Source organism: Phalacrocorax aristotelis, chromosome 6, assembly GCF_949628215.1.
Source record: "Phalacrocorax aristotelis chromosome 6, bGulAri2.1, whole genome shotgun sequence".
Classification (NCBI taxonomy): domain Eukaryota; kingdom Metazoa; phylum Chordata; class Aves; order Suliformes; family Phalacrocoracidae; genus Phalacrocorax; species Phalacrocorax aristotelis.
In genome coordinates, this window is record NC_134281.1 from 11,493,725 (window position 1) to 11,520,683 (window position 26,959).

At 43.1% G+C, this 26,959-nt stretch overlaps 1 protein-coding gene across 6 annotated transcripts in view; it reads right to left on the bottom strand.

The window, feature by feature from the left end:
- SETD5 (SET domain containing 5) overlaps positions 1-26,959 on the bottom strand; it is a 68,952-nt gene that overhangs the window by 2,571 nt on the left and 39,422 nt on the right. For 3 of the 6 annotated variants that reach the window (XM_075095926.1, XM_075095929.1, XM_075095927.1), the window contains 15 exons: positions 25,702-25,850; positions 25,259-25,376; positions 24,720-24,829; positions 24,188-24,434; positions 23,908-23,988; positions 21,309-21,572; positions 20,112-20,432; positions 18,304-18,546; positions 14,670-14,799; positions 13,197-13,450; positions 11,261-11,317; positions 9,286-9,753; positions 7,267-7,553; positions 4,144-4,277; positions 308-381 (listed from right to left, as the gene is read on the bottom strand). In XM_075095926.1, the coding sequence (XP_074952027.1) occupies positions 308-381; positions 4,144-4,277; positions 7,267-7,553; positions 9,286-9,753; positions 11,261-11,317; positions 13,197-13,450; positions 14,670-14,799; positions 18,304-18,546; positions 20,112-20,432; positions 21,309-21,572; positions 23,908-23,988; positions 24,188-24,434; positions 24,720-24,829; positions 25,259-25,376; positions 25,702-25,850 (2,937 nt within the window). Of the gene's footprint in view, positions 1-307; positions 382-1,578; positions 1,723-3,624; positions 3,964-4,143; positions 4,278-5,445; positions 5,547-7,266; positions 7,554-9,285; positions 9,754-11,260; positions 11,318-13,196; positions 13,451-14,669; positions 14,800-18,303; positions 18,547-20,111; positions 20,433-21,308; positions 21,573-23,907; positions 23,989-24,187; positions 24,435-24,719; positions 24,830-25,258; positions 25,377-25,701; positions 25,851-26,959 lie in introns of those variants that run through there. The other 3 variants (XR_012661026.1, XM_075095931.1, XM_075095930.1) reach the window with 3 other exon arrangements.

Consider the following 26,959-nt stretch of genomic DNA (forward strand, 5'->3'; position numbering starts at 1 on the left):
AGGCAGGTTTTGAATGTCTCCAAGGAAGGAGACTCCACGACTTCCCTGGGCAGCCTGTGCCGCTGCTCTGTCACCTTCACAGGAAAGAAGTTTTCTCCTCATATTTAAATTGAACTTCCTGTGTTCCAATTTGTGCCCATTGCCTCCTGTCCTGTCATCGGGCACCACTGAAAAGAGTCTGGCCCCATCCTCTTGACACCTACCCTTTAGATATTTCTAAGTATTGACAAGATCAGTCTTCTCTTCCCCCCCAACCCTCTTAAAAGCTGTATTTCAGAATGGGTAGATAATACAGGAAAGAATTTACCTGGTAGCTGTATCGAGAAGGGCTGTAAACTGCTGGTCCTTTGTGGGCTTCTGGAGTGTCTCCTTCTGCTGTGTCTGCAATGTACAGGCAAGATGTTAAACCTTACCCTCTGGACTGAGGCCACAGCAGTCCCTGCTCAAAAGACACCTACACACACCCCAGCTGTCTTGTTCTGCACCCAGCTACAGCTGAGACAAGAGCAGCTCCCTCCAGCCGTCAACATTTCAGAAGCTGAAGAACCCTAGCAACAGGCAACCGGAAAATCTTTACATGCATAAATCAGTCACACACATTAGGAACTGCTGCTTCTCTCTGATTTAGCACAAAGCTCACCTGCCTTGGGCCAGCCTATCTGAACAGCTGCACCTGGTGACACCACATAGACAGCTTGTGTTCCCTTGGCTTTCCAGAAGGATATGAGAGACAGAAGACAGTTTCTAAGGCCTCAGCAGCTCTCCGCTCAGCCTTGGTCATAGGAACCCACATTGGCTGCAGTTACAGCTGGGGAGGTAGAACTGTCTCTTCTTAGACGGCTGTCAGCAGGATCCTGCTGCAGGTTTTCATCAAAGGCAAATCCAGACGCTGCCGAAGACTGAAGTCTTGTGCTGCCAAGGCTGACAGCACCCCTGCTGCCATTCCGGGGATTATGCTTTACAAGTCAACTGAGCTGCTCCGAACGCAGTGACTCTTAGACCTCAGAAATGCCAATTCTGGAAACTGGGCAAGATGATGAAAGTGCTTTGAGGTTTCAGGGGTAACAGCAGCACAGTACACAGTGATCCACCTTAGTTATCTGAGATATCAAGAGGAATAAGCTGCTTCTTGACAGGGCAAGCCTTTCTAGCACCTGTATCTTAGAAGGTGGGTGAGCTTCTTGTCCTACCAAATAACTGAACTTGAACTAGGGTAGGCAAGAAGTGCTTACTGCAAGTGACCCAGCCACTTTGTCACGTGTTTTTCAGTTGCCACTGCTGTAACCATGGGGTTACAGCTGGCGATTGTGCTTTCTTTAGGAGGGAGTGAAAATGGTGGGACTCGAAGATTTCACATCAGAGTCATGCTGCAGTCTAATGAGACAGAGCTGTTTATCTGCAGCATCTCAGGGATTCTCAGCAGCTGTGTTTGAAATGCCTTGGTGAAATAGTGCTGGTATTAGTATCAAATTTATATGACAGCCGTGTCTCAGTCATGAAACAGGATACACTGCCTTAGTCTGCTCTGTACTTCTGCCAGACAGGTCTGGCTTTGCACCAGATGCACTGGCATGAGCATCAGTGTCAGCCATGCCCATGGCTTTGCTGTGGCTGTCCTCTCCATGCTACATCACGGTTCCTGGCTTAGCTAAACAGGGGTCTGGATGGAGTTGTCTTGTCTGCTGTTAAGGTTCAGAAGCCTTCTTCCTCAGGGCACAGGACCTGCACAGAAACCGGGATGTAAAGCTTCCAGCACATGCCCTGTGCCACCTTCCATCTTCTGAAACTACATCTGATGCAGCAAGTAGCTGTTTGCTGTAGGTAACATTCCAAATACTGCACTGAAGAGAGGCAAAACAAGCCCCAAACTTCAAGTTTTGTTAAGCAGTCATGCACAGAAAACACTAACTGGTCGACCCAGGAGATTGTGATTAACAGGAGTATGAGAATCGGAAGAAATCTAAAGATTTGTGGAAGAAATTGTTTCTTAAAGGGCCAGGCACACCAGCTGGACTGCATTGGCAGTGCCTGTTCACAAAAAAACCTCACCTTGACAGGTTAAAGACTATTGACAGACTCTAAATTATAAGGTGTCAATAAAATATAAGCTTCCTGAATTTGCATTATGTAAACTTAAGAAAGACAAAGCCAACACTTTCCTCCCCCATTTCTTAATACCTGCACAAGGAGGGACATCAAGCAGACTGCTTTTCTGGGCAGAACTGGCCTGTGTCAACCTAAAGCATAGATGAAGCGACAGCTTTAACTGAGAGCAGCTGTAATACTCATGAGTGTGGCACGCACACAAATTCCACTTTGTTCCTACATGTCCCATCTGCAAATCATCAAAGTTTGGGGTTTTTAGCTTCCTTCACATTATTATCTGTAACAGCATCAAGTAAACATGTATCTTCACAATGCCTACAGGTGATACCAGGAATGGCAGGGACTCAGCCACTGCTTCACTAAGAAGCAGACCAGCAACTGGGGGAGGGAAGGTGCCTCCAAGAATCTAAACAAGCTACTGAAGAAATTGCTAGAATATGCAAAAGAAGAAAAAAATATTTTGCTGTACTGGGATGAAAGAGACAGAAAGAATTCTGTCAGCTACAGCATTAAGTTTTCACATCCTGGAGTGGGATGGGTGTTATGTAATGAGGAAGAAGAATGGATCAATGTAGCTGAAAGCCTAACTCCAGCCTAAGTCTTGGGTGAGACCAAAGAGCCAGAGTCATACAGATTACAGTGGGCAGAAGGCCTGTTGTGAGTCTGGATTTTGCTTCCCCTTCTAAAAAAAACACCACCAAGAAAGCCACGTCCACTGATATGAGAAAGACAGGACACAGGCTCCCAGTGAAGTCCCATGAAACCAGTGAAATTTCTGATAGGGAAGAGGATTCCCTCTCAAGACCACCTGAAGAAAAGGCACTGAGAAGAGATGTGCTTAGTGTACAAAAATAGCAAAACCCCAAACGAGAGGCCAGTTTTCAGAAAGTGCTCCCAAAACCACCTTACTGCAACTGGGGAAAAAGTCTGATCTGGGGTGAAGTAAATACCTACTCGCCCTAAAATGCTCAGAAATGAGATACCTCAAAGGCAAAAGTAGTTGTTGCTGCTGAATTACCCAAAGGGTGCTCTGTGCTAGCCTGGGTTAGAGGCTCTAGTCTTTCCATGTCTAAAACACCACATGACTAGGTTCTGGTTTCCAGAGAGATTCAGATCCCTATGACAGATCATCAGCAAGCTGTAACTGTGTCGGCCAGGAGTCTCTAATGACAGCTCTCAGCTATGAGGAAGCAGAGGCTGATGGCAACACACAAAGTTATTTAAAGATGATGATCCATCCCGATAAGTCCCAAGGGTTCTGAGGGCACTATCCGTCAGAGAAAAACAACCATGTTCAACAGAGACTGCCGAATAAGTAAAAGAAAAATAACTCCATCTCACAGCTGAGAAATTGGGCCATGATAAAGTGCCCTGTCCATCTCACAGAAAGCCACATCTCTCCTTTAGACCACAGATGGATAAAAAGGGGCATAATTTCAGTTCAAGTTACAAATGCTCACTGATCCTGCATGCTACCTGGTGAGGACAACGCTTTACTCAGAGAAGAAAGGAATGTCAGCACAACTGAATTAATCTCAGTAAGAAGGTGCATTTCACAAAACTGACAAATATCACTCAGGGAATCAGGTAACTTCAAAAAGAGCTGAAGTAAGGCTTGGAATTAGTTCTTGCACTGCCTAAAGCCTGCACCTGCATTTTAGTGTGGTAATACGTATTTCTGGATGTTCAGCCAACTGGAATTATTAAATGATAGCACTTTTATCCCCAGTACACAGGGGCAATTGAGGCAATGGTGCTTAACCCATCTGCCCAAGGACAAAGATGCTGTCGCTGCCAGAGCCAAGTCACAGGTAGTCTTGAATCCAAACCCTGGAGAAATCTGGAGGTCTTCCAGGCCTAGCAGAAGAGGGATATTGCTCAGACAATATCTGAACAAAGTACGGTTTGCAGAAGGCTCTCATAAAGCATTGATAACGTTAAAGATGAAGGCACAACTAACTTCATAGACAAGTCTGCAAAGTTATCTGAGCCCATCATTTCCCACCAACCAAATGCTGAAAAGTTCCATCTTCCTACCTGCATCTCTCTCAACAGCACTGTCACAGGTAGGTGAGGATTCGTTTCTCTGGGACACCTTTGCACCACTTCGCAGCACCTTTTCGAGTATGCCTCGGCCCTCTCGAAGCCTCTCCACTGATGTTGGGACCATCCTGAAACAAAAACCCAGTCATAGCTGAGGACTGCCATTACGCAGCCGAAAGCAACATGACCAACGCACAAGGGGGCTCTGGGGTCCTTGGTATAATCACAGTTCAGGTTCAAGTTTTTGCTTAAATTCACTGGTATAACATTAGTGCAAATGCAAACCCCTGCCACAGGAGGGAGGGATCAGAGACGACCAGCTCTCTAGAGAGATGAGGAATAAACTTCTGAACTGCTTTTGCAATGTAAATAGCCTCCTGTGGGATTTTAGACTCCAGTCACCGGCTACCATGATAACACTGCCCTCAGATACAAAATCTTTACTCTTATCAAAAACATGGTATAAACATCCAGTTCAGTAGATCACCTGATTACAGGACACATTCTCCCAGAAAAATTGTTTCAAGATTCAACAGCATTTTAAAAATCCTGGTATTGTTTTAAAATTAGATGCAGTTATTTTGCTTTGATTATTTTTATTCAAACTAAAAAGAAGCAAAACCCATACCTTTATGATAATATAGTGTCAAGATAGTACAATCAGATAACACAATGTTCCTGGAGCAGAGCTAAGGTTGGCCATTTTGCCCATTAATGCTACTTTGTCCCATTTATTCTGTAATGTGAAAACTCTCCGCTTGAGATTAGTGCTAGATCTTGTTCCATTATATATTACAAGTGTCTAGTCTGAGGGTGAACACAGAAGTGAAGTGGCTTTCCTAAAGCCAATCTGTAAAAGGAAAACGGAGCCACAGCCAAACCCCAGACCCCTGCCTGGGTCAATATTCAATCTAGCATGCACAGGACCATCCAAATCTCTTTAGAAATGTGTTTTAACCTATATGATAGTAGCACCTTCATCAGGGATTCACAATGCCTTTACCCTAGACACTGAAGAAGACGCGCCTTAAAAATGCTTGAATTTAAATCTTTAATATAATATTAAATGCACTGCATACCATGTAAGCATGCAGCTTAACACCATACTAACAGATTTCTGTATGTAATTTTCTTTTTAAAAGATATATTAAAAACTGTGCTTTACATCAGCTTTTTTTTTTTTTTTTAAAATAAATAGTCCAGACATTGAAGTTCACCCCTCACTGAAGCAGAAGGGAGAAGGGGCCAGAGTTGACACCTCATGGAGGTGAATGGGGTGAGGGGGTGAATTCACACCTTCGTTGCTGCTATTGTTTTGCTGGAGACAGTTTTCTGCAAGGCTGGGTTTACTGGGCAGCAGCACATCTGTTTACATTGTGATGGCTGTATCTTGGCAACTGAAAGAGACAGAAACTTAATTTTTTTTAAATGAAAGCTATTGGCAAATATTGTAGAATTCATCAAAAATCTGGACAACTCTAAAAATTAAGGCACGTAATTTTAGTTCCCACCATTTTCTTCTGTCCCTAATATATTATTGTGAATGTCTGGAAATGTATCTAAAATGTAAGCACTCAGAGTTAAGGATGAAATTGAGTCACAACTCTAACCCAGTAACATGCAGTTTCTAGTATATTTTTTTCAAAGTAGAAGGGGACTGTACGTTCGTTAGCCTTGCCCATTAAAACACAGAAGAACAAGAATTTAAAAGGCAGCAAATCTGCTTAATCCATTTCAAACCGTATCAGCATGGTTTCAACTTTATATCCAGTGGCCCGTAACAATATGATCTTTATTCCCACACAATACTCACGAACCGTGTGAGAAACTGAATCCAGAGCACCTGCTGAGGAGCAGCAGATGAAGCTCACAGAATATAAAACATCATACTACAGCAAGGTTGCCACACTGACACCTCACCCCAAACTAGCTTTTTTTCTTTCAGCTAGGTTTTTCTTTCACCCTTTTGCAGGCAGAAGGAAGTGGCACAGGAGGAGGAGGGCACACGATAAACACTTGCACAGAGTAATATTTGATTATAAAACAGTGATTATCATAGAATCATCAGCTGATGGCCTCAGCTGTGGCCAGTGCTGACATCTGGCAGAAGGTCACCTGGTAGACAGAGTACTGTCAGAGCAGTACAAGGCCAATTATTTCTATAAATGTCCACTTGAAGAGTAATGGAAGATTGGAAAAAGAAAGCAAATATTACTACTCCTGCAAATTCACCCAAAACAATGCGCTTCTCAAGCACTTTAAATACATAATTCACACTTCTCACTACCTTCAGCATTGCTTAGCATCTCTTCCCTTGCCACCCCCCTGCATTACATGAGCAGTGACACAGCTGCATACATGGAGAATCAGCATTAAGGAAGGTATGCCTTTCTTAATGTGTCCACGAACTGAACTTGAATACAAAGCAGCAGAGCCAGTGTATTACATCGCTCCAATCAGCAGAACACCCTAACCATCACTGCATTGACACTACAACGCAACACACTGCATTTCAGTGCTGCAGTACTTAATTTTCTGGACCAGACATTACTATCAGGTTCAAGTTTTTGAAGACCAGCCTTTCCCCTTATCAAACCTTCTCATGGTAACATGATAAAGGTGTTTTTTTCCATGCCTTTGATAAGCCATCAACTGCAGTCTGGTAACTGCTCTTCAAGCTATATGTGCAAGGCATTAGGGAAGCTGGAGTTTCACTGTGCCTGCTCCTCACATGAAAATTTGCTAGCTTTCCTTCCGAATACGAGTTGACTTAATATCACACATGTTCAAACAGGGTGGAGGTTCAGCAAGAAAGGACCTGGGTCAAATCCTCATCACAAGAGTAAGACCTTCAAACCAAGCTGGTGGAAGAGACAGACAACTGTTTAACTTCATATCTTTCAAGACAGATTTTTGATACCTAAACCAAAAACTAAAGGGCAGGCTGAGAAGGCTGCTGGTATCCTTCATGGTTGTTTAGCAATTATGAAAGAGAACAATGCCAAGCGATGTGACAAAATCCATCCAACTGCACTTATTGTTATGGAAATGCCCCCTAGACAGTTTGGTCCTTCTCTGTGGAGCAATCTCAGACTTGCTTGGAAGGAAAACACTCACCACCTACTGCTGATGCTCTCCTGGGATTTGCTGAGTGATGTTGAGGAACTAGCCCCCCTTGAGTCTGGTGGGCTGATGTCCTCTACATGAGGCAGGGAGGGATGTGAAGGGGAGAAGCCACTTTGTGGGGAGGATGGGGTTCGTACTACAGAGCCTGGCAGGCTGTTGCCATCTGTGTCAGTCACAGAACTGCTGCTGCCCTGTCGGGTAGGAGTCCCTGTACATCGTACTGAATCGCCTCCCTCCTTGGCTTCTTGTTTCCGCTTGCGGTATTCTAGTAGAGATACCTGGGAGAGAAAAACAGAGCCACGAGTCAGGGAATGCAGTAGACTAGGATAGGGGGAGGAACATGCCCACACACCATTTTAAAAATCTATTTCTCTGGTTTGTAGGTAAAACTTTAAAAGGTACACTGGGATTATAAAATCTTCCTGAATCTGCAGGTACTCTGGAAAGAGACTGAATGGTACAAATGTGGACCACTCATCGACTGCCATGCTCACCCACGTTTTGCTCTTTATGACCAATATTTCAGTGGAAACATCCAGCTAGTTTACTTCTCTAACAATCTGGGATTTCACATTGCTTCAGTATATGCTTGCATATTCAAGCATCAAGCCTCTATATCCTCCTTTCAACACCCTTCACTCCTTTCCTCTGGTTTGTGACAGTATATAAAATATGTATCAGTATCTGTACATCTCAAAACCAGAGAATAAGAGCCTCCTTCACAGAACTGGTATCTTCTGAGACTCCTGTTCACCTGTACCAGTTCAGCCACATTAACACTAAACACCTGCTAAAGCCTTGCACAGAGTTTTTACCTGCTTAGAGCAGATTCCTACTACAGCGGTTCAGCAGCCAGTATTGCAACCTTCCAGCACTATCACCTAAATAAATTACTTTTAGCAAAGGTATAATGTATTTTGTGCAAAGCAGTCTCAGGTTTGTCAAAGGCACAGACCAAAAGGTCCCAGATAATGCAGTCGCATAACACAGGGACAGCAGAACCAGAAACACGCATGTATTTCCAGCTGAGCACTTACCTGTCACTGTACCTTCCCTTAAGAGTTATCATGAGGCAGACCCCATGAAGTACTCACAGAACGCAGCTCTGCTGAAGAATTCATCAGCTATGATTCAATGCCTGTACAGAAGGCTTTGAACAGGATGTTTCCAAAAGTAACTCAACATATGAAGGTTTTAACATAAATGTAACTTTAAAAGAAAACCAAAAGAAGAATCAAAACCCTCCAGAAATGGAATAGAAATAAGATATTCCACCTGGCTGGAGACTTATACAAGTGATCTGAGTTACCACACTGGCAGTAAAATCCAAGTATAGGAAAAGCAACCACACAAACGTATGTTTATTTGTCCCGAGTACCCACTTTTATCATAGCAACTCCTGATTTGTCATTTTCACTCACTTTTAGTCCCCTTAGGGTCACTGGCCTGCTGTTAGCAACCAATAAACATTTGCTTTTTTAAAAATAATGTTCCTGTGGTTCTAATTTCAAAGAGCTAGGTGTTAAGTAACAACCTTCATCTGCTTTTCTTGCAATGTTGCCATGTTTCCATATTAACGGAAATGTTCTAATACCTTCTAACAACGAGCCTGTGTTTTCTTTTGAAACAGTAGACCATCTTTCCTAAGAAGGATCCTTTTCATCCTGATAAATAACACCTCCACCAAGCAGTACAGTTGCACTGAGTTATTGCTTTGGGTCTTGTCTCAGTTTAAAAACTGTTTATGAAAGCTCTAAGCATCACGTTCTCCTTTCCGTGCTCCCAGGAGAATGTTTTCATTGTGGTTTTTCTTCCACCTCTCACATCAAAATCTTGCCTAAAGGGTAGCTTGCTCTCTTTTAACAACTTTTAGACTCTCCATCCAGGCACTGGACTCCTGGATTACTTGCTTAGCCTACATTTTAGTTTATTCTGCTCTCTTTCCTATGGAGCCCACTGTTCCTGCTCAGGTTCCTGAAATCTTAGAGTTTCTTTTACAAGAATACTTGCCTTCTTCCTTTGTGGTGGATTCTGGGGAGCAGATCTGATGCCTTCACAAGCCTTCTCGCTGCAGGGAGACATGGATCCATGCACTGTCTCTTTAAGCAGCCCTGACTCGTGTCTGCTGAAATATCCTTCGGCAGGAGAGCTGCAGCATCCTGCTTCCGAATTCATTGGCTTCCTCTCTCCCAAAGGAGCAGATCCCCGCAACAACCCATCTACACGTGGCATAGCGTTCAATGGGGAGAAGGCATACATTAAATTAAACTCTGTCCGAAAAGCCTGATCAGAGCTTCGTAGCAGCATCTGTGCTTCCCCACTTTTCCCTGGGAAGTTCATCTCTGAAGTAGAGTTTATGGAGGATTGTGGAGTCAGATCAGAGGATCCGAAGCTGAGCAGCGATGGTCGTTCTGGGCAGGTGTTTGCACTGGAATCCAGGTACCCACCCTTCATATCCAGGTCAGATCGGAGGCAGAGCTGGAAAATCCCAGAAGGGTATAGGAGGGGGGTGGGAAGTCAGGAGAAGGGTCAGGCAAGGGTGGGGAGAGAAACAGTCAGAAAGTACTCTGTACGGTGCTAGCTTACTGCTTTCTAGTTCCTTTCTGATCACCCCTTTGGTCCCTTCTTGCACTGTTCTGCTCATTCTACAGGGGAATGACTGGGACTAAATAATAACCAGTTTAGCTGTCCAGTACGAGATGCCCCTTCCTCTTTAGCAGTCTTACTGCAGCAGAGGCTAAGGCTCAGCACTATCCCTGGGCAGTCAATGAAGAAAACCCAGCTTTTTCAATTGCCTCATATGTCCCAAGCTGATGTTAACATATAGTACTAGCTAGGTTTGTTAAGGGGAGAGAACAGAAAAAAATCTGCTGTCCATTTGCTGTTTTATTAGCCAAGTTCTTGACTGTCCCAAGTCAGCCACTACTAACTTCCTAACAATAAAACGCCCAGGACCTCCAAGCCATTTGTTTTCACTTATTGTGAGCTTTGGAAATCTCTAACAATAGTACATTCATTTAATTTATACTGCATTTCTACATTTTTATTCTCTAACAAAACCGTAATGGCATCATCTTTGCACTGTCAGTTTCTGGAGCACTAGGCACTGACACAATGGTATATCCATTTATCTACTTTAAGTGCCAAAAAACCTCCAGGGCAACAGCATAATCGTCTCCCTCACCATGTTAATATGTCAGGATCTCAGACAATAAGCATAACTGACACAATTTCATCCTCTTTGCAGGACTATTGCGCTTAGGGAAAAACAGAGCAGCACCAAGCACCAGCTCTGTCCTACTGAGTGCTGCTGCTGAGAATGTTTCCTCTGCTGTATCACAGTTCCGAGTAACCTGCCACATTGGAGATGAGTGCGTATTTTCTACTATGAAGCAATCTCTGTGCGAGGTACTTCCATGTAAAATATGAGTATTTTACAACAGGCCAGCAGACAAACAAAGTAATACTTTCTGGCATCTCCTCAACATGTTAAGTCTGCAGGTGAACAGGTCATAAATCAAGGCTGAGTAGAGCAGGTCAGGTGCTCAGACACAGGCCCCACTGTGTCCTCATAAGTCAAAACTCCTAGTGAATGCTTTCCCTTTTCTTCCCCCGTAGTCATTTTGGTGCTACTGAGTAAAAAATACACACCACTGATCTGCTGGGCCAGGGCTGAAGTTGATTATGGTATTTCCAGGGTCCCCAGACCTTTTGCCTTCACATCAGTAGCCAAGACATACCAGGTCTTCACACTGCCTGTTTCCCACCAGTGTCAACAAGTGACTAATGAATTCCACTACTCCATCTGTTTGCTCTCTTGTGATAACCCTGAAAACTCTGCTCAGCCTTATTGTGACTGATGCTCCACCCTTATTCCCAGCTGCCTCTGCACTTCCCATCCCTCTCCTCCCACCACAGCCTCTCATACACACAAAAGCACAGATGCTCCTGGCCTCAAATGCAACTGAGACGGTGTGATAACTACCTCGGGTGACATGGACTCAGGCCTATGCGCAGGGGAACTCTCAGGGGAGGACACGTTCTGAAGGAGAGAAAAGCATCTTGTTATCTACTTAAAAAGTCAAGAAACAAAATAAAAGACAATTAAAAAACAAGTACAGAGGTTAGCAATGGCTATTCTAAACACAGAGTAACCCAGGAACTGGTCCCAGTCTGGATGGCAACTCTGTTGGCTAAGTAACTTCTCAAGTTCCTGGAAGAACAGAGACAGGACTGGGTTACTATGCTTCATGCTATACCCAAGTCAGAGCACATAAATGTTAAGAAAAGCAGCAACTTATTCTTTGTATTTCTGATGCTGTCAGATACAGAGGTCGCACCATGAAATACAGAGAAAAGCATTTATGGCATTTAGTATGAGAACTCAGGAGAAATGGAAAGCCTGATCATGCCCAAAAGGCAACTAAGATCCCTTGAACACTATAGTGAACTTTCATAGACTTTATACTAGAAAACAAAAAATCTTTCTTTTCTCTTCCTACAGTGCCACAGGACTGAGGTATAAAGCTTTAAAGGTGAGCTGTATTCACTCAAGTTAGAATTAACAATAACTAAATGAAACAGACATGACACTGAAATAGAAATGTTCTGAATAAGCTGCATTGAGGGAAATACAAAAGTTTAAACAAAGAAGCCTATGCTCTACCAGGCTGTTAAGACTCTTACTAGAGGCAAGAAAAACATGTAAAAGGGGCAGTAAGGTATAGATGGCCAATGAAATCCAGGGTTCCCATGTCTTACACATGGCAACAGAAATAACTAACACTAAGGTGGGACAGGAAACCAGTGACTAAACCGGGGAGGTCCGTGGCAACACTGCCCTGATCTGCCACCTCACCCAGAGCAAAGGTAAAGATCACTTCCAATCAAGCTCTCTGCCGGAAACAGTCTTTCACCTCTCTCCTCAGTGCTCCACAGTCTTCCCTGCTAACTTCTACAGATCTGCCTCTCAAGCAGCTTACAAGAAAGGGCTCGTGAGGAAAATAATCCAAAGCACACTAAGCTAAAAGTACCACAAAGGACTGTTTGCCCTGTTGCAGAACAGATGATGGATTCCTGCAAAATAGTCCCTAGTACAGAGCAGTCTGCCACTGCACTGTATTTTTTAAAAATGGTTTTAAATGGCAGAGTGTGAGCAGCCAGCCTGAAGAGCTCTGGTTTTTTAAATTAAAATAAGCAATACTAAAAAATAAAACTAAAATTGCAAACAGCATGATCCCTGTTCACAGGCACAGAGCAGCAACACAAAGTGGAAGGTCGTAGCTGGATGGATACTGATAACTCTCCCACAGAGTTTAGAGCAAGGGAAAGCACCCACAGAGCCTGCTCCGTACTTCTGCAACTTTTTGCAGAAGGAAACTATCAAGAAATGAAAGGTATGAGGTATTTTCCTTCTTCCCAGTCAAGGGAAAGGAAAACCAAAGGATATAGTGGAAGCGGACATAAAGTATTTCTACCAAACTTGGCACTGTTGAAAGCTGTTTTGGGAAAGAGGAGCTGAGGATGTCAGACAGCCTTTAAGAAGTGGACCACTGCTGCACGCTCTGGAAGCCACGCTGGTACAGAGATCTGAAGTGGGGAAGGTGACTAAAGAACACTGAAAAGCCTGCAAAATTTGGGAGCTGCTGTGCAGAAATGGAGAAAGGAATTACACTAATGTTACTGATAGCTATGAAGTGAGGGAAGGCTGAGCTGCAGCAAGGTTTGACTTTTAACAGAGCCTGAGATTTGGCCAGAAGTGGTGTAGAGGAGAAAGGCAGCAGTGCTCTTCAGTCTGACCCTATGATGCTGCTCAGGAATATAGTCACATACTCAAAAAGTAAGGTGTCCCTAGTGTTATCACTGCTGCAAATATTCCACTTCCTCTCTTTTTAGCATTCCCAGTCCCCGGTCAGAATTACCTCAAACTGTAGTGGAGTATTGCAGCGACTAGCAGCTAGAGAAGGAATTGGTGAGAACATCATGCCATAACCATTGCGACTCTCCTCCTCTCCTGGCAGGGATGAGCAGGGTGTAGCCAGCTGTGGGCTCACTGAGCCAGGAACTGAAGGGATGGGAGGTGGAGGGGTGACGGGAGACAGTGGCCTCAGCAACTTCTTAACATTCTGCTCCATCAAGTAGCGAGACTTCCATTTCTTCAGGGGACTCAGCAGGTCTGAAAAAACAAACTGAGCTGAGGATAGGGCTGCACCATTAACTGTGTACAGAACACACACTGTCTCCTTCCCCCTACTCCCTGCCCAACTGGAACCCATGAATCTCCAATGCGACTACGAAAGCTTTCTAAAAATTAAGTACCACTGAAGTACTTTTACACCAGTCTTGAGATGTGTCTAGATACTGATAACAATACATAATGAGGAACATACAATGAACAAGGAAAGAAAATATTTCAACTAGAAGAAAGTAAGCACAAGAGGGACATAGGGAAAGGGAGCCACAAAGGGATAAAGAGAGGAGAGGGGTCAGAAGGACATGTCACTGGCACTGCTATGAACAGACAGCTCAGTTTGTATTACCTGAATCTAACAGTTCCCTACAGGCTACATCAATACAGCCCAAACACATTTCACTCCCACAAAGGATTAATGGCTTTCCCCCAGGCCTACCCCTATTTAAAATATCTTTTGTGATGCTCCGTTTAAAAAAAAAACAAACAACAAAACAACAAAATAAAACCAAACAGTATTCAGTAAATTCTGCAGTTCAGTTGTTTGCTTCTTCAGGTCTTGCTCAGGGACGTGCATTTATTGGTTCTGGCACTGTGTTCATTTCTTATTCATCTAACTTTTCAACAATCAATTCTGTATTATTTGTGTGCTGTCTAGCTTCCTGTCTGCTGTCCTTGGAAGACTGACCCCTGACTGGGCAGATCTTCACCTTCTTTCTCTGTAGAAAGATTCAGACACAATATTTAACCATTCTGCTGCTTTAATCAGAGATTTTTAGCTTCTCCATCTTTGAGGCTTACTTAATGATTCACTTATTACATATGTGCCTGTGAGACTTTCCTATATCTTCCTACAGCCAGCAGATATATTTGGCCCTCTAAGAGCATCCTGCTGAAGAGATGATAGTCCTCTTTTTTCCCCTCTATTGAACAAATTATCACATGGTACTGAGACTGATGATGCAAGATAAAGTGATTATCTTTTTACAGGAAAATACTGAGAAACTTTACAAATGCTCAAACTAGAATGGGTCTGAAGAAATTCGAATGAATGGCAAAGTAACATTCTCACTTGCCATAAAGCTGTGCCATCAAGCAGCAGTACACGTTAAGATGTCATCCTATGCAGCTGCCTTTGTTATTCAGCAGCTTCCCCAATTGCACTCAAGTGCCCGTGCTGCCCTGGATGGTGCTAAGCACTTACCTGTGTCGTCTTTGCAGATGCTGGAAGAACTGCTGTGCTCGTTACTTTGGTATAGACATTGGGTTCTGTTCTCTTGTGGAGCTGGTGAGGTCTGAGTCATCCCCTCTTCCAGGGCTTGTTTGATCCAGCGCTGAAACAGAACGAGACTACATAAACGTGCAACCCCTCCGGTACTTTCCATGCAATCTTGCAGGATGTACTCAAACTCCTACACTTCTGCGCAGCACGGCAGGCTGCTCAGAACACTGATATGACCTCCTTCGCATGCGCTCAGACAGGAACCCGTTAGAACACAGCTGTTAGCACTGAGTCTACCACCTACTGTGATGGGGCTGACTATGTGCTCTTGATGAGATGTATTCTGGGGATCAGCAGTCTTCAGCAATAACACAAAGATAAGTAAAGAGCAAATTATAAATAGATAAAATGCAAAACTCTGGCAGCTAAAACTATTAAAAGCAATCTTAATTAAAAGAAAAGGGAGATAAATAGGATGAACTATCTTAAAACCCTGATTTTCTGCAAAAAAGTTGTTTCCTGTCCAGGAGCACAAACACACTGTCCTCCAGCTTCACTAAGGAATATTAGAGCTTTACATAGATTCTGCTCTAACCATTCCAGCAGAGAAAGGTCTGAGTTTAATCACGTCACAATTCTTCCAGGACTGCGCTTGCTGTCAGAGACAAAGAGCAAAAAAATCTGATAAAGTGCAAGCAGCAGCTTTCAAGGGGGGCTAAAACAAGAGGAGAATAATAAAGGCAAACTACTTCTTCAGCTACTAATACAGGAGATAGAAGTCACAGTGGTCTTCTGAACAGGGACCATAAAGAATGTCTCACATCTCATGCAAGTGAATGTGAATTGAAGTCTCAGCAAATCAGCTGCTGCAGTGGGTGTGCTAGCCCTGTATCTTGACCCAAACTGACTCCTGGTGGCAGGCAGGAAGCCTTTGCTTACTTTAGTATAAGGAATAACTGCCATAATATTAGGGAAGACACCCAGACGATTCAGTAAAATGACAGCAAACTGCTGAGAAAAACCAAATGGTAATTTGCATTTGTGTAGTTTACCCAAGGATTCAACTTTACCAGCCTTTTCTTCTCCCAGAGAGGTTTAAAATCACAAGTTTACCTTTCAGTAATCCAGAGTTCATCTGCATGCCAGCAATACGTATCCTATTAGAGATACATGTATGTGTCTTATGATTCCTCAAAGCTATCATGAAAGTGCATCAGAAACTCGGTGGCCACAATCCTCAAAGTGAAAACTTCAATGTGAGGATGAAGAGCAGGTGACAGGATCTATTTTGATGGCCTTCACTACTGTACAGCAATGCTTCTTCTCTGTTCAAATATAACTCAATGGATTCCACTGCGGCCACCAGGAAAAGTGAGAAGTGCCGGCCAGTCTGGAGCGCTGCTACCTCAGATGTGGCATCTGATCTGACAGCCAAGTCACTATGCAACACGTGATTAACATGAGCAGGTTATACAGTTCAGTAAGACACTGGCATGCTTTGGATGCAAACTGAGATCATCAGCTGAGGTTTTTTGGCACAGTCCTCAGTAGTTTAAGCAAGAAGCCTGCTGACAATCCAAGAAAATACGTGATCTATTTCAACAGCCTTTATAAATCAACCTTCCTGACTGAGTAGTCAGAAGCACACAAGGCAGAAAGATCAGGTCTTGAGAGAGCAATGTCACCAAGTTCTGGACCATTCCTGAACATGAGACACAGACTTCTTCTACATCTCCAGGCTGCTGGTGATAAAAACTACCAAATGCTACCAAGTGTTTTCCATTAAAAAGCTGGGGAACTCCTACAAAGTGGATGAAACCTTTAACTGGAACAGTTATCTATTATTTACTTACAAAAGGTTAAAATTACTTTCTGCAACATCTGTTCTGGACACAGAGAAGCTTTCACTATTTTATTGATTCTTTAGATAACAGAACGGGCAGTGTATTTAAATTTACAGATTATACCAACCTGGGAGAAACAAGAACATGCTAGAAGACAATATTAAAGATTTTCCTACTAAACTGGGAAATGGATGGGGAAAAACAGCACACAGCTCAGCACAGGCTAGAACAACGTACCATATAAAGCCAGAAACAACCACATAAAAACTACAGTCTAGAAAACTAATGGGTTGTTCTAACATAGTAAATTGTTAAATGAACACAACTTTAAATCAACCTGATAAAGAAAACTCAGTCTTCATACTGGGATGCACAAAAAGGGTGTAGGCTACAAGACACAGAGCAACTTTCTGCTTTGAAAATGCCCCAGCTGCAACACAACATCCAGTTGCAGACACTCAGCTTCAGGGAAGACGTGGACTAAATGGATGTCATCCATAGTGGGACCAGTCCATTCCCTTTCCAGCAGTGAGGATTATCATATGACTAGAAAATAGCCAAATGTAGCAAGAGATTGGAAGACTTGTTCCATGATGACAGTTTTCACTGAATTGTGATTTGCTGGCTAGTTGTACAGCAAATGCACCAAGCAGAGAACTCAGAACAACTCTGCCAGTTTTGCTCTGCATGCTTCTCTTTTCCCTGAGGCTCAAAAACACTGTTAAGATTCAAAAAAAGCTGCTCAAACCTTGCAGTTCTCAGTTTAAAGATGCATGGGGAGATTGCCCAGGCACATGGAAACAAACGTGGTTTTGTTCATATAAGCATATATGAACCAAGAGAGCCCTTAACTTCTTTTTGTAAGTGCCTGTTAGGGCACGACAACAAATTGCTGAAGGTGGAAACAGTAAGTCAGTAAGTCCAAAGCTTGTCTCTGGAAAAACTTCCTCAGAGGAAGGCAAAGAAACCAGGACATGGTACCTGATTTTGAAAGCTAGCAAGACTGGAAGATCAGAAAGAATTTCCATAAAACTGTTCTCAGGTAATCACAGAGGAACTGGAAAAGCCTCTGAGCAAAGCTGACAGGTGATAGATTTCTATCAGAATCCATCTTGCCTGACTGAGCTAACTAACCTGAACTACTGTTTCCCTGCAGATGGGTAAATGCTAGCATTTACTGGCCACATACCATCTCTGGAGGAATGAAGCCCTCAGCTGGGCTCAGTTCAGGCTTTCTGCACGGCCTCAAGTATCTGTTATAGACAGTTTATGATCCCCAAAAAAGAGCTGTGGGCTTGCTCTTGTGAACAGGCAAACTCAGAGCCTTACTAAACAACAAAGGCTCTCCGAAGACAATGGATCTTGACAAAGGCACTGTATTGTTGACGCCTTTTGCAACTCTGCCCTATCCCCACAATGCCAACCGTCCTCTGACTGTGAAAGTAGCAACATAAAACATTAAGGGCAACAATTAGAACTCCTTGAATTGCATATGCTGGATAATAAACAGCCACTGCAGATTTGAATGTATGCATTTCTGAGAGGACAGTCACAGAACAGTTGCTCTACCATGGTAAAAGGCAAGGATGAAGCCTGAACCCTGGCTAGGGGAGGGTCAGATGACATAGCCTGGAGACTGCATCAACACACCACAAGGTCAGCTCAGCAGGAATACACAGAAAGAGGTTCAAAGAGGACAACAACTTTACGAGGGTGCCAGTAAGAGCTTGATAAGCATACAACCCCTGAAGGTAAGACATGAGCAAACGTACCTTTTTACAGGAGCTGTAAATTCCATCCAACAGAAAGGGCCTTCGACGTCTCTCAGGGTTGAAAGGTGAACCAAAACGAATGTAGTGTTTAGGTGTGGTACAAATTAGCGGGGAGTGGATGAGACCTGGCAACATATTTAGGGTAGTTGCCAAAACTGTTGGGTCTGTAGTAATGCGCAGAGGGCATTCAATAGGACACTCCTGCTTTTCTGCCTTGTCATTCAGCCATTCGGTAACAAGATACTGAAGGAGAACAAACACACGTCAACGCAACTAGCATAGGTGAAGAAAGGCAATATGGCACAAAGGTGTATGGGGAAGCAATGCTCAGATTAGCCCACGAGCTAAAACCTCTCTCCTCCTCAACAGGAAGGAACACAGCCAGGACTTCCTGTGTCAGATCCAATTCTCATCTGTTACAGGCACAACAACAGGTAATCCTGTTTTACAGAAGTAGTCGATTATGCTCCCTTAATCTTATAAGAAGGTTCTCCCAAGACTTGACCACCTTGTCCAAAACTAGTTTCTAGCTGCAAGCCTAAAGGCATTAATGGCTAATTTATACCCAGTATGTGGCAGCTGCCTGCTAGCTTCTACAGTTTTTCCTCCTTTCCCTTACAAGTTTCTCCCAGCTTGCACATTGTAGTCCAGTCACATTCCCTCTTGGTCTTCAATTCTAAACTGAAAGCTAGCCTCTTCTACTCTGTCCCCCCAGCCTGCCATCCCACCCCATCCCAAAAAGATATTGCCAGATTCCCACACCAAACACATTTTTATGGCATTCTAAATCTATTCTTAAATTCCAGCTGATCTTTACTACATAATGGCTCCACTTCTCTCTCTCTGTTCTCTTGCTGGTATACTCAAGAGAACCTTTGTTTTGCTATCCTTCACAACATGCAACACCCTGGTTATTTCAATGTGGTTTTGTTGTTGGCTTTTTTTTTTAAAGCAAGTCTCACTACACCTCTATGATGCTTGATTTAAGGTAACTTTCTTGGTTGACAGTCTTTTCCTCCTTGCTCCTAAGACACCGGGAATACACAGAAAACTTCTTGAGATCATACGCATCCAAACTTTTCCAATAAACATACTTTCTTTTGAGCTCAAAAGCTCAAAGTGCTTTTTTCAAAGTGCTCTTTTTCAAACTATCAGCTACCCCAGAGTCGTAACAAGCAGTTTCGCATGCTGCTGCCAAAAGCTTTTGCTAGCTTACTGTTCATAGATCCAAACACAGCAGCTCCCCCCCTTCTTTCTATTAGTACCTTGTTCCCCTGCAGGAACAACACAGCTTGTTGTCCTCATGGTCTTTGCCAGCCATCTCCCAGGCCTCTCACTGCCCTCCACACGAGTACTAAAACACCTGCCTTTTGCTTCCCTCGCACAGGGCTCAGCCTCCATTGCCCAACTCCTTATGTTGCCAAGCCCCTCCAACCCTTCTCTCCCAGGGCTCCTCAAGCTGGAATCAGTTTCTTCCCGCATACACAAAGCTGTATAATTTGTCTCTTTCTATACTTTTTGCCACACCCAAAAGTGAGACCCTTCCTGTTGTTGCACCTGTACCACACTGCCAGTATTTAAGGTCTATGTAGACTTGCTGTAAAGATCAGCTAATTTCTTTTTCTGATCTTTGTGTGTACAGGGCTGAGCAGCCAGGTTCTGAACCATGATGAGGACTCTTAGCCACTATAGCACAAATAATACAGTAAAAGTCACACAATTCTGTTTTGAAGAACTGTTTCCCCTGAGCCCAAAGGCCAAACAAAACCTGTTTCCCCTCCCCAGTTTGAGCACTCCATCATATTTACCTTTTTAGTTTTGGGGTACTTTACTGCAGCTCGATTAGACTGAGATCCTGCAGCAAGGATAGCAGCTGGGTCAGATCCTGCCAACTGTCTGCCTTCTCCTGGACCTTCTACATTGCTGACATCTGTTGGGGCTACCAAGCTGGCAGTGCTTCCTTCCTCTGGGACAGCCTGTGCGAGTTCAGCTTGCTGGGAACTGGCTTGTTTCTGCCTTCTCAGTCTTTGTGCTGAACTGGTCCGGTATCGAGAGAAGCGACTTTTTGGTCGGGGCCTGGAGGGTTTTGCTGGAGCTGGCTTAGTAACTGTTTTTTCGGGAACAGTATCCTACAATATAAACCTGTCATTAGTCCAAGTACCTCTAAGAGTATTCCTTTTCTCTGCATATGTGATCAAGGATTGATTAAGATTTGTTTACTGACACTACCTGACTCTCAAAATCTGGTTGGACCCTGTTTGTATTGACTCATAAGATGGATTTGGGGACCCTTCTAAAACACTGGCACATTACCGTTTTGTCTGCTGCGTTCTTAAAGGGGTCAGCCAGAACACTGGTCTTAAAGAAGAAAGCAGCAGTATGAAACTTGCCACTTGTCTCAAGGTAACTGCTCTTACTCCTGCTCTGAGCTGGTATGTGCCATTCCAGGCAAGCATCTGGGCCCTGCCATACAATGGGAACATGTGCATCCAAAGTAGACCAGGCCAAAAGACAAAGAGAAAGCAAAAGAATTCCTTAATCACTGCAGTTACACATGCAATTTAAGTTCACACCAGTACAGAAGAGGCCCGCTCGGTGAAGGAGCTGAGCTTCTTCAGCCCAGAGAGGATAAGACTTAGGGCAACCTAATTGCAGTCTTCCTACATCCAGACAGAAGCCACCAAGAAAATGCCATGGTGCATCAGCATCTATACACTGAAATGAGAGGTTCAGACTGGATACCAGGCAAAATTCTTTCACCATGAGAACAGTCACGAATTGGAAGAGATTTCCCAGAGGGGCTGTGCAATCTCCATTGTTGGAGGTATTCAAGACAAGACTGGGTGAAACCCCTGGCCAACCTGGTCTGACCTCAGAGCTGACCCTGCCTGATGCAGAACATATTAGAACCCCATGAAGCTCCTCCCAACCTAAACTATCTTACGACCAGATATGCTGCAACTGAGGCTGGTACAAGCTATTGAACAGTCCTATCTTTGTCTTACCACTACTTGTGAAGACCGTCGTGTGTTCACCCCAGTACTGCTGTTACTGTTAGAAACATTTGAAGCCACGGCACTCAGTGCTGAACTTCCATCTTCAATTTCAGGAGTCTCTGTTTTTACTTCCTCCGGCTCAGGAGCTTCAGAATTGATGTTGATTTCAGCATCAGTGCTGTTACGGTCTGATGGTTGCTCTCGTCTCCTCTTTCTCTTTTCCAAGTTTTCAAACATGTGCATGATAGCTTCTACCTTCCTGTCTTCCCGGGACTAAAACACAAGAGTAAATTTAAGTCAGCACTGCAAATTATGCACATAAAGAGGAGGAGGCAAGAACAGATATGGGATGCAGCACAGGAAGCAGAACAACTGCCAAGTAGCAATGACAAGAGCCAGAGAGGGGACAGAGAGAAGCAGTTCTTTTCAGATATTTGCATTTTTCAACATGGCAAATTTCCCAGATTAACAACATAATCATGCGTTCAAAGAGTAACTAGAAGAACTAGACTTTGTTCTTAAATAGGACCACTTAGATACTACGGAGTTATGTTTATAAAATAGCCACAAGGGAATGCATAATTTTGAAAAAGTAAAAACTGTAAGAATAGAGTGAAGAGATGACTTGGAAACAAATAGAGCTACTTGCTAATGACCAAACAGTAGAAGCAAGCAGAAGTCAGAGGCAACAGAAGTGAACCATAATTTGCAGAAAGTATAACACACCACACAAACTGACTAAAATGATCCAGATTCATTCCTTCCCTGATGTCAGGAGATCACCCAGCTCAAAAATAAAAGCTCTTGTCTAAGCAGCTTACATAGCGGATAAGAAAACCAGAACATGAGAGAATAGGGAGGCAAAACAAAGGTATTTATTAAGCAGAGAGGACAGGAAACCTTATCACCTAGCTGTGTCAGAAATAATTGGTAATTATGCATGTAAAACGCCCAGTACAACAAATGCTGCAGTGACTGGCAAAAAACAGGCTGAATCAAATGAATTTTAGCAAGTCAAGGGTCAAGTGCCTTCTGAGACTTGCCATGGAAAAGAAAGTATCTTGAAGCACACAGCAGTACTCAATTACAGGAGCCTGGGCTTTACAGTTTTCTGTTCAAAAATACCCAATACACAAAAAAAATCAGAGACTGGGAAAACTATACATACAGTTATTTACCTGGTGCCAAGTATATAAAACCAAATCTCATTAAAGGAGATTAACTGGTGCAACCTACAGGAACAGGGCTTACAGGCTCATGGGAAACTAACACTTCACTTAGTTTCTACTGACATTTGAATAAGAGCAGTCATCCATCAGACTAGCCTTAAGCTTGGAAGGAAGATTTCATTTTAATGCAGGGAAGCTGATCTCTTTCTGGGACAGTATAGTTCAGGAAGACTGACTGCTTTATTTTGCCTTTTCTAAAAAAAAAAGTAAAAAATCCATGAGATAATGCAAGGATCTCTGCTGGACAGCCCTCGGCCCTACGATTTGCTGCATTATCTTAACATTTAAAGAATTCTTAGGAAATTTACACATGGAACATCCGTATCTCTGATTAGAGAAAGACTAGTGATTAAGGTATTTGGTGAACAAATGAAAAACAGGGCTCTGTAGCTACAAAACATTCGTTGGCTGACAGAAGGATGGGAACACTTTCTTTTTTTTTCTTCCTTGGTTTTTGGGTCAGTTGGCTGATTTTTTATTTTTTTAAGATTAATGAGTTGAGCCAGAACAGCTCCATTCACATTCACAAAATATTCTAACCCACGGAGCAATCCCAGGTGCCATACAAAGCACAACCATAAACCCCAGATCTACTCAGCACAGAAGGCAGCTGAAGAGGGAGTGCATTATCAAAGATCCAAGAGCACTAAGAAATATTCTGATCAAGAAGACTGGTTAGGACAACAATGATTTGGGAGGACAAAGGGGTTTCCTAAAAAAGAATATAGCAAATTTTGTTGACTTGTGCCAGTAGTGCTGTTGGTCGTCTACCCCTCTTATTAACTTGTCACTTGATACCACCCTTTTCCCACATAGCAACATGTTTATGAACCCATACAGGGAACAGATACACATTAACAAACCTAATCCAGCAAAACCAGTCAAGTTTTAACAAAAATCAAGTTCTGGTTCATCATATGATCTAGTTGAAGATGTCCCTGCTCACTGCAGGGCAGGTTAGGACTAGATGACTTTTAAGTGTCCCTTCCAACCCAAACTATTCTATGATTCTATATGGCTCCATAAATTCTTGTACTGGCAATAAACAAGGGCAGCAGGAACATAAAAAGGGTGCAATTACCTGTTTCGAATCTGGTGCTGATTGTCTTGTTAACAGTATATTTTTGACTATGGAATAGCCCTGAATATAACAGTTAAAACTTTCAATCAGGAAACAAATCTGTCATATACCTTCTGATGTGCAGCACCCTAACATAAATCCTGTGATATGGAGTCAACCTGGGTGTTTTTTGTGTGGTTGTTTTTTTTTTTTAAAAAAAGTTTGTGTTGAAACAAGTGAAATTAACCAACTGGACCTGTTGGTCACTGCATGAAGCAAGTCCTAAGGGGGATGATACCCAGACTGACAAAGTACTTGCCCGTCGGCTGTGGACCAAGGCTCCTTGTTCATCTACAGGCTCCTCTTTCTCCCCTTCTTGTTTCTCCTCCTTCTCTGCCACCTGAAAAAGCCCAGATTTAGTACGTCAAACAAAATCTGGTACTGCTTTAAAGTTATCAAGATTCCTATGGTAATCTAAGGTGCTAAAGATTTAAAAAAAGGCCTCCTGCAGTTTCTGTTCTGAAGATCCCAGTGCTGATTGCATCAGATTCCACACCACCAAATGGTAATAATATGTATAACAGTGTCAAGGGTTTTACCTCATTGTCACTGACTGCTGCTGGTCCCTCAGGAACTTCATCCATTTGTTGACTGCTGTTCTCATCTGATGCTATACCCTGCTGTTCCATTTCGAGTTCCTTTCGGCGGGCTTTTCGCCGGCGTGTTTCTGCCCCAATCAGTGTGCCTAAAACAGGTGGAGGTAGGTGTTCTGCAGCATTTGGGCTACGTTTCTGCACAGGGCAATTCCGGTTCCCCTTGTGACACGCACAGTCCACTTTATAGTTGCTGCTCCAAAACACAAACATAATTCGTGTCACTCTTCATTTCTCAACCCTTGTACAGAGACATTCAATGCATCTCCTACTAAACATCTCACCACGTGCCAAAGCAAGGACAGCAGGCTACCTTATGGCCTCTATTGTAGAATATGCCAGCAGAACTGGACAGAATAGCCGGAAAATGCAATTCAGTAGAAAACGGAGCAAAATGTAGAATGCGAGGAAAGGGCTGGAGGAAGATGTCCAGTCCAGGAGGGCAGTGGAGAGCTCCTGGGCGAGGTGAAGGACTCACCAGATGTTGTACTCATAGTCAAAGGCGATGGTAACCTCTGTGTCCTTGGCAATGGTGGCAACAGCATAGATACACAGGTGGATCATCCCGTCAGCAATCACATGACGAACCTTGTTAAACAAAGTAGAGAGAAACTAACATCTCCACAAGTTGCACTTCTCACTTCCAAGAGGGAAGACTCCTTCCACAAAGTAGCTCTTATCTAATCCATGAATAATTATCCTAAATTCTCCAGAGGGAAAAGCCTGCTTCACTGCTCGTCTCATCCTGTGCTTTTCCACTTCCACTTACTATCACCTGCTTACCCTATCATTCTGCAGCCACATGAAAGCTATAAAAGAAACCCTTTCCTTCCAAAGAAAAACCTCATGGTCCCAAACTTTCTCATCTTCCAAGTATAAACCATCAAACAAGTAAGAGATGCAGACAATTTACCCCATTTACTGCATTTTAAGTTCGAATATTCATAAAAAGGGAATGCACTAGGCCTGTGTAAAACATGTATTTGCAGTTACAGTGATGGTGAAGAGAGAATTTACCTCTGCATTTGGAGTGCAGGAACGCCTGATGAACCTGGCATCATTACCAAAGGTGCGGGCATCAACACACATTTCAACGCCATTGAACTTGGAGTAGAACAGCACAAAGGGATATGGCCTGGAGAAGTAATAGAATGTCTCAATCCCAAAATACCCAATTCCCGTGGCACTTATAACAGGTATCTCTCACTTCACTGGAAGCAGTGCTTCCATCAGTGCTATTGCTCTGGATGCTTATGCACTTCCATCATCACAGTTTAACAGATCTACTTCAGAGGGTTTTGGTTGATAAGCAGAGCATCAAGCTGAGGTTGTATTTTTGATTTCACATTGCTATGGATGGCACAGCTGACAAGGGCCCTTTAAGTGTACATCATCCCATAGAGGCACTAGGCCCTCTGTGCCATGATGCTCTCATACTAATCACTTCATAGTACTCTTACTTTTTGAAGAAATGCCCATTGACCTCGAATTGCTGTCGTAACATAACCTTCCCTCGATACTCAATTATAAGGGTATCTAGTGCCAAGTCTCTTGCTGCCCTTAGGATCTTCCGGTGTTTCTGAACCCGAGTCACCCTTCCCAGCTGCAGCTGTAACAAAAACCAGAGCAAAATATGAGAATTTAAACCAAAGGCCTTTAACTCATGAAGAATATCTTACTACATGAAAAGAAAAATTACTCTAATAGCAACACACAGAAACTCTGTCAGGCAAATATATTGTTTATTCTGTAACAGTTTAGTAATGACTAATGACCTTGATAATATTTATCAAAAGCAAAAAGTATTTATTCCTTTCCTTCAACAGTAAGGCTCACAAAGTATTTCACTCTTGCAGCTAGGAGGCATAACCAGACTTGTCAGTTGCTGCTAACAGGGAACAGCTCTGCAATTATGTCCCCTTCCACAGCCAGAATAATTCAAATCTTCCCTAAATTGTGGGTTGTCGCACATTCAGAGAAAAACACCACAAGGTTTACCTTCTGCAGAGGATGGCAAATTCTAACTAACAGGCCAAAGACTTAAGCTGGCAATTTCTATCTCTACCCAGAAACTTCTCTTCACCTGCCCGCTCAACTACTGCTGTAGATTTTTTTTTCAACATGAAGAAATAAATTTTTAACTAAGTAGTGACAGTTTGCTGAATCTTCTATATGTTGAAGTCTACAGCTCTATTACAGTGGATTTTCACAACAGCGCGTCTTGACAGTGTGAGACCACAACATTCTTTAAGCACACACATCCAAACACAACACATTTTACAAAATAATGGAAGGGATATTATAAGCACTAGGGCACAGGAAAGACTTCTTCCATAAAAACAAAGTACTTCTCTTGCTTAACAGATTGAACCTCTCTGCAAGTAAAAATTATGTGAAGATGGCTGGCTGCCTCACTACAAGAGCTGCGCCTGCTCTTTCCTAAGGACGCTATTCACTGCTCATAAGGACCCTGTTTTGATACTTCTCCAGAGTGAATTGAGGCATAAGTGTTCGTACTTCAGTAATAACGACAGTCATCTATCTAAATTAGAAGTAAACCACAGATTTTATTAAAAACAAGCTTGCAACTTTTAGTGCTAAAACTCTCTTTTTAGAAACAGCTACTGAGCAGCCTGCTCAAATGGCTAAAAATCACATTAGCTTAAGGGGCTCAGTCTGGACAATGACAGAACCCATGACGTTCTAACCTTGTGAAAA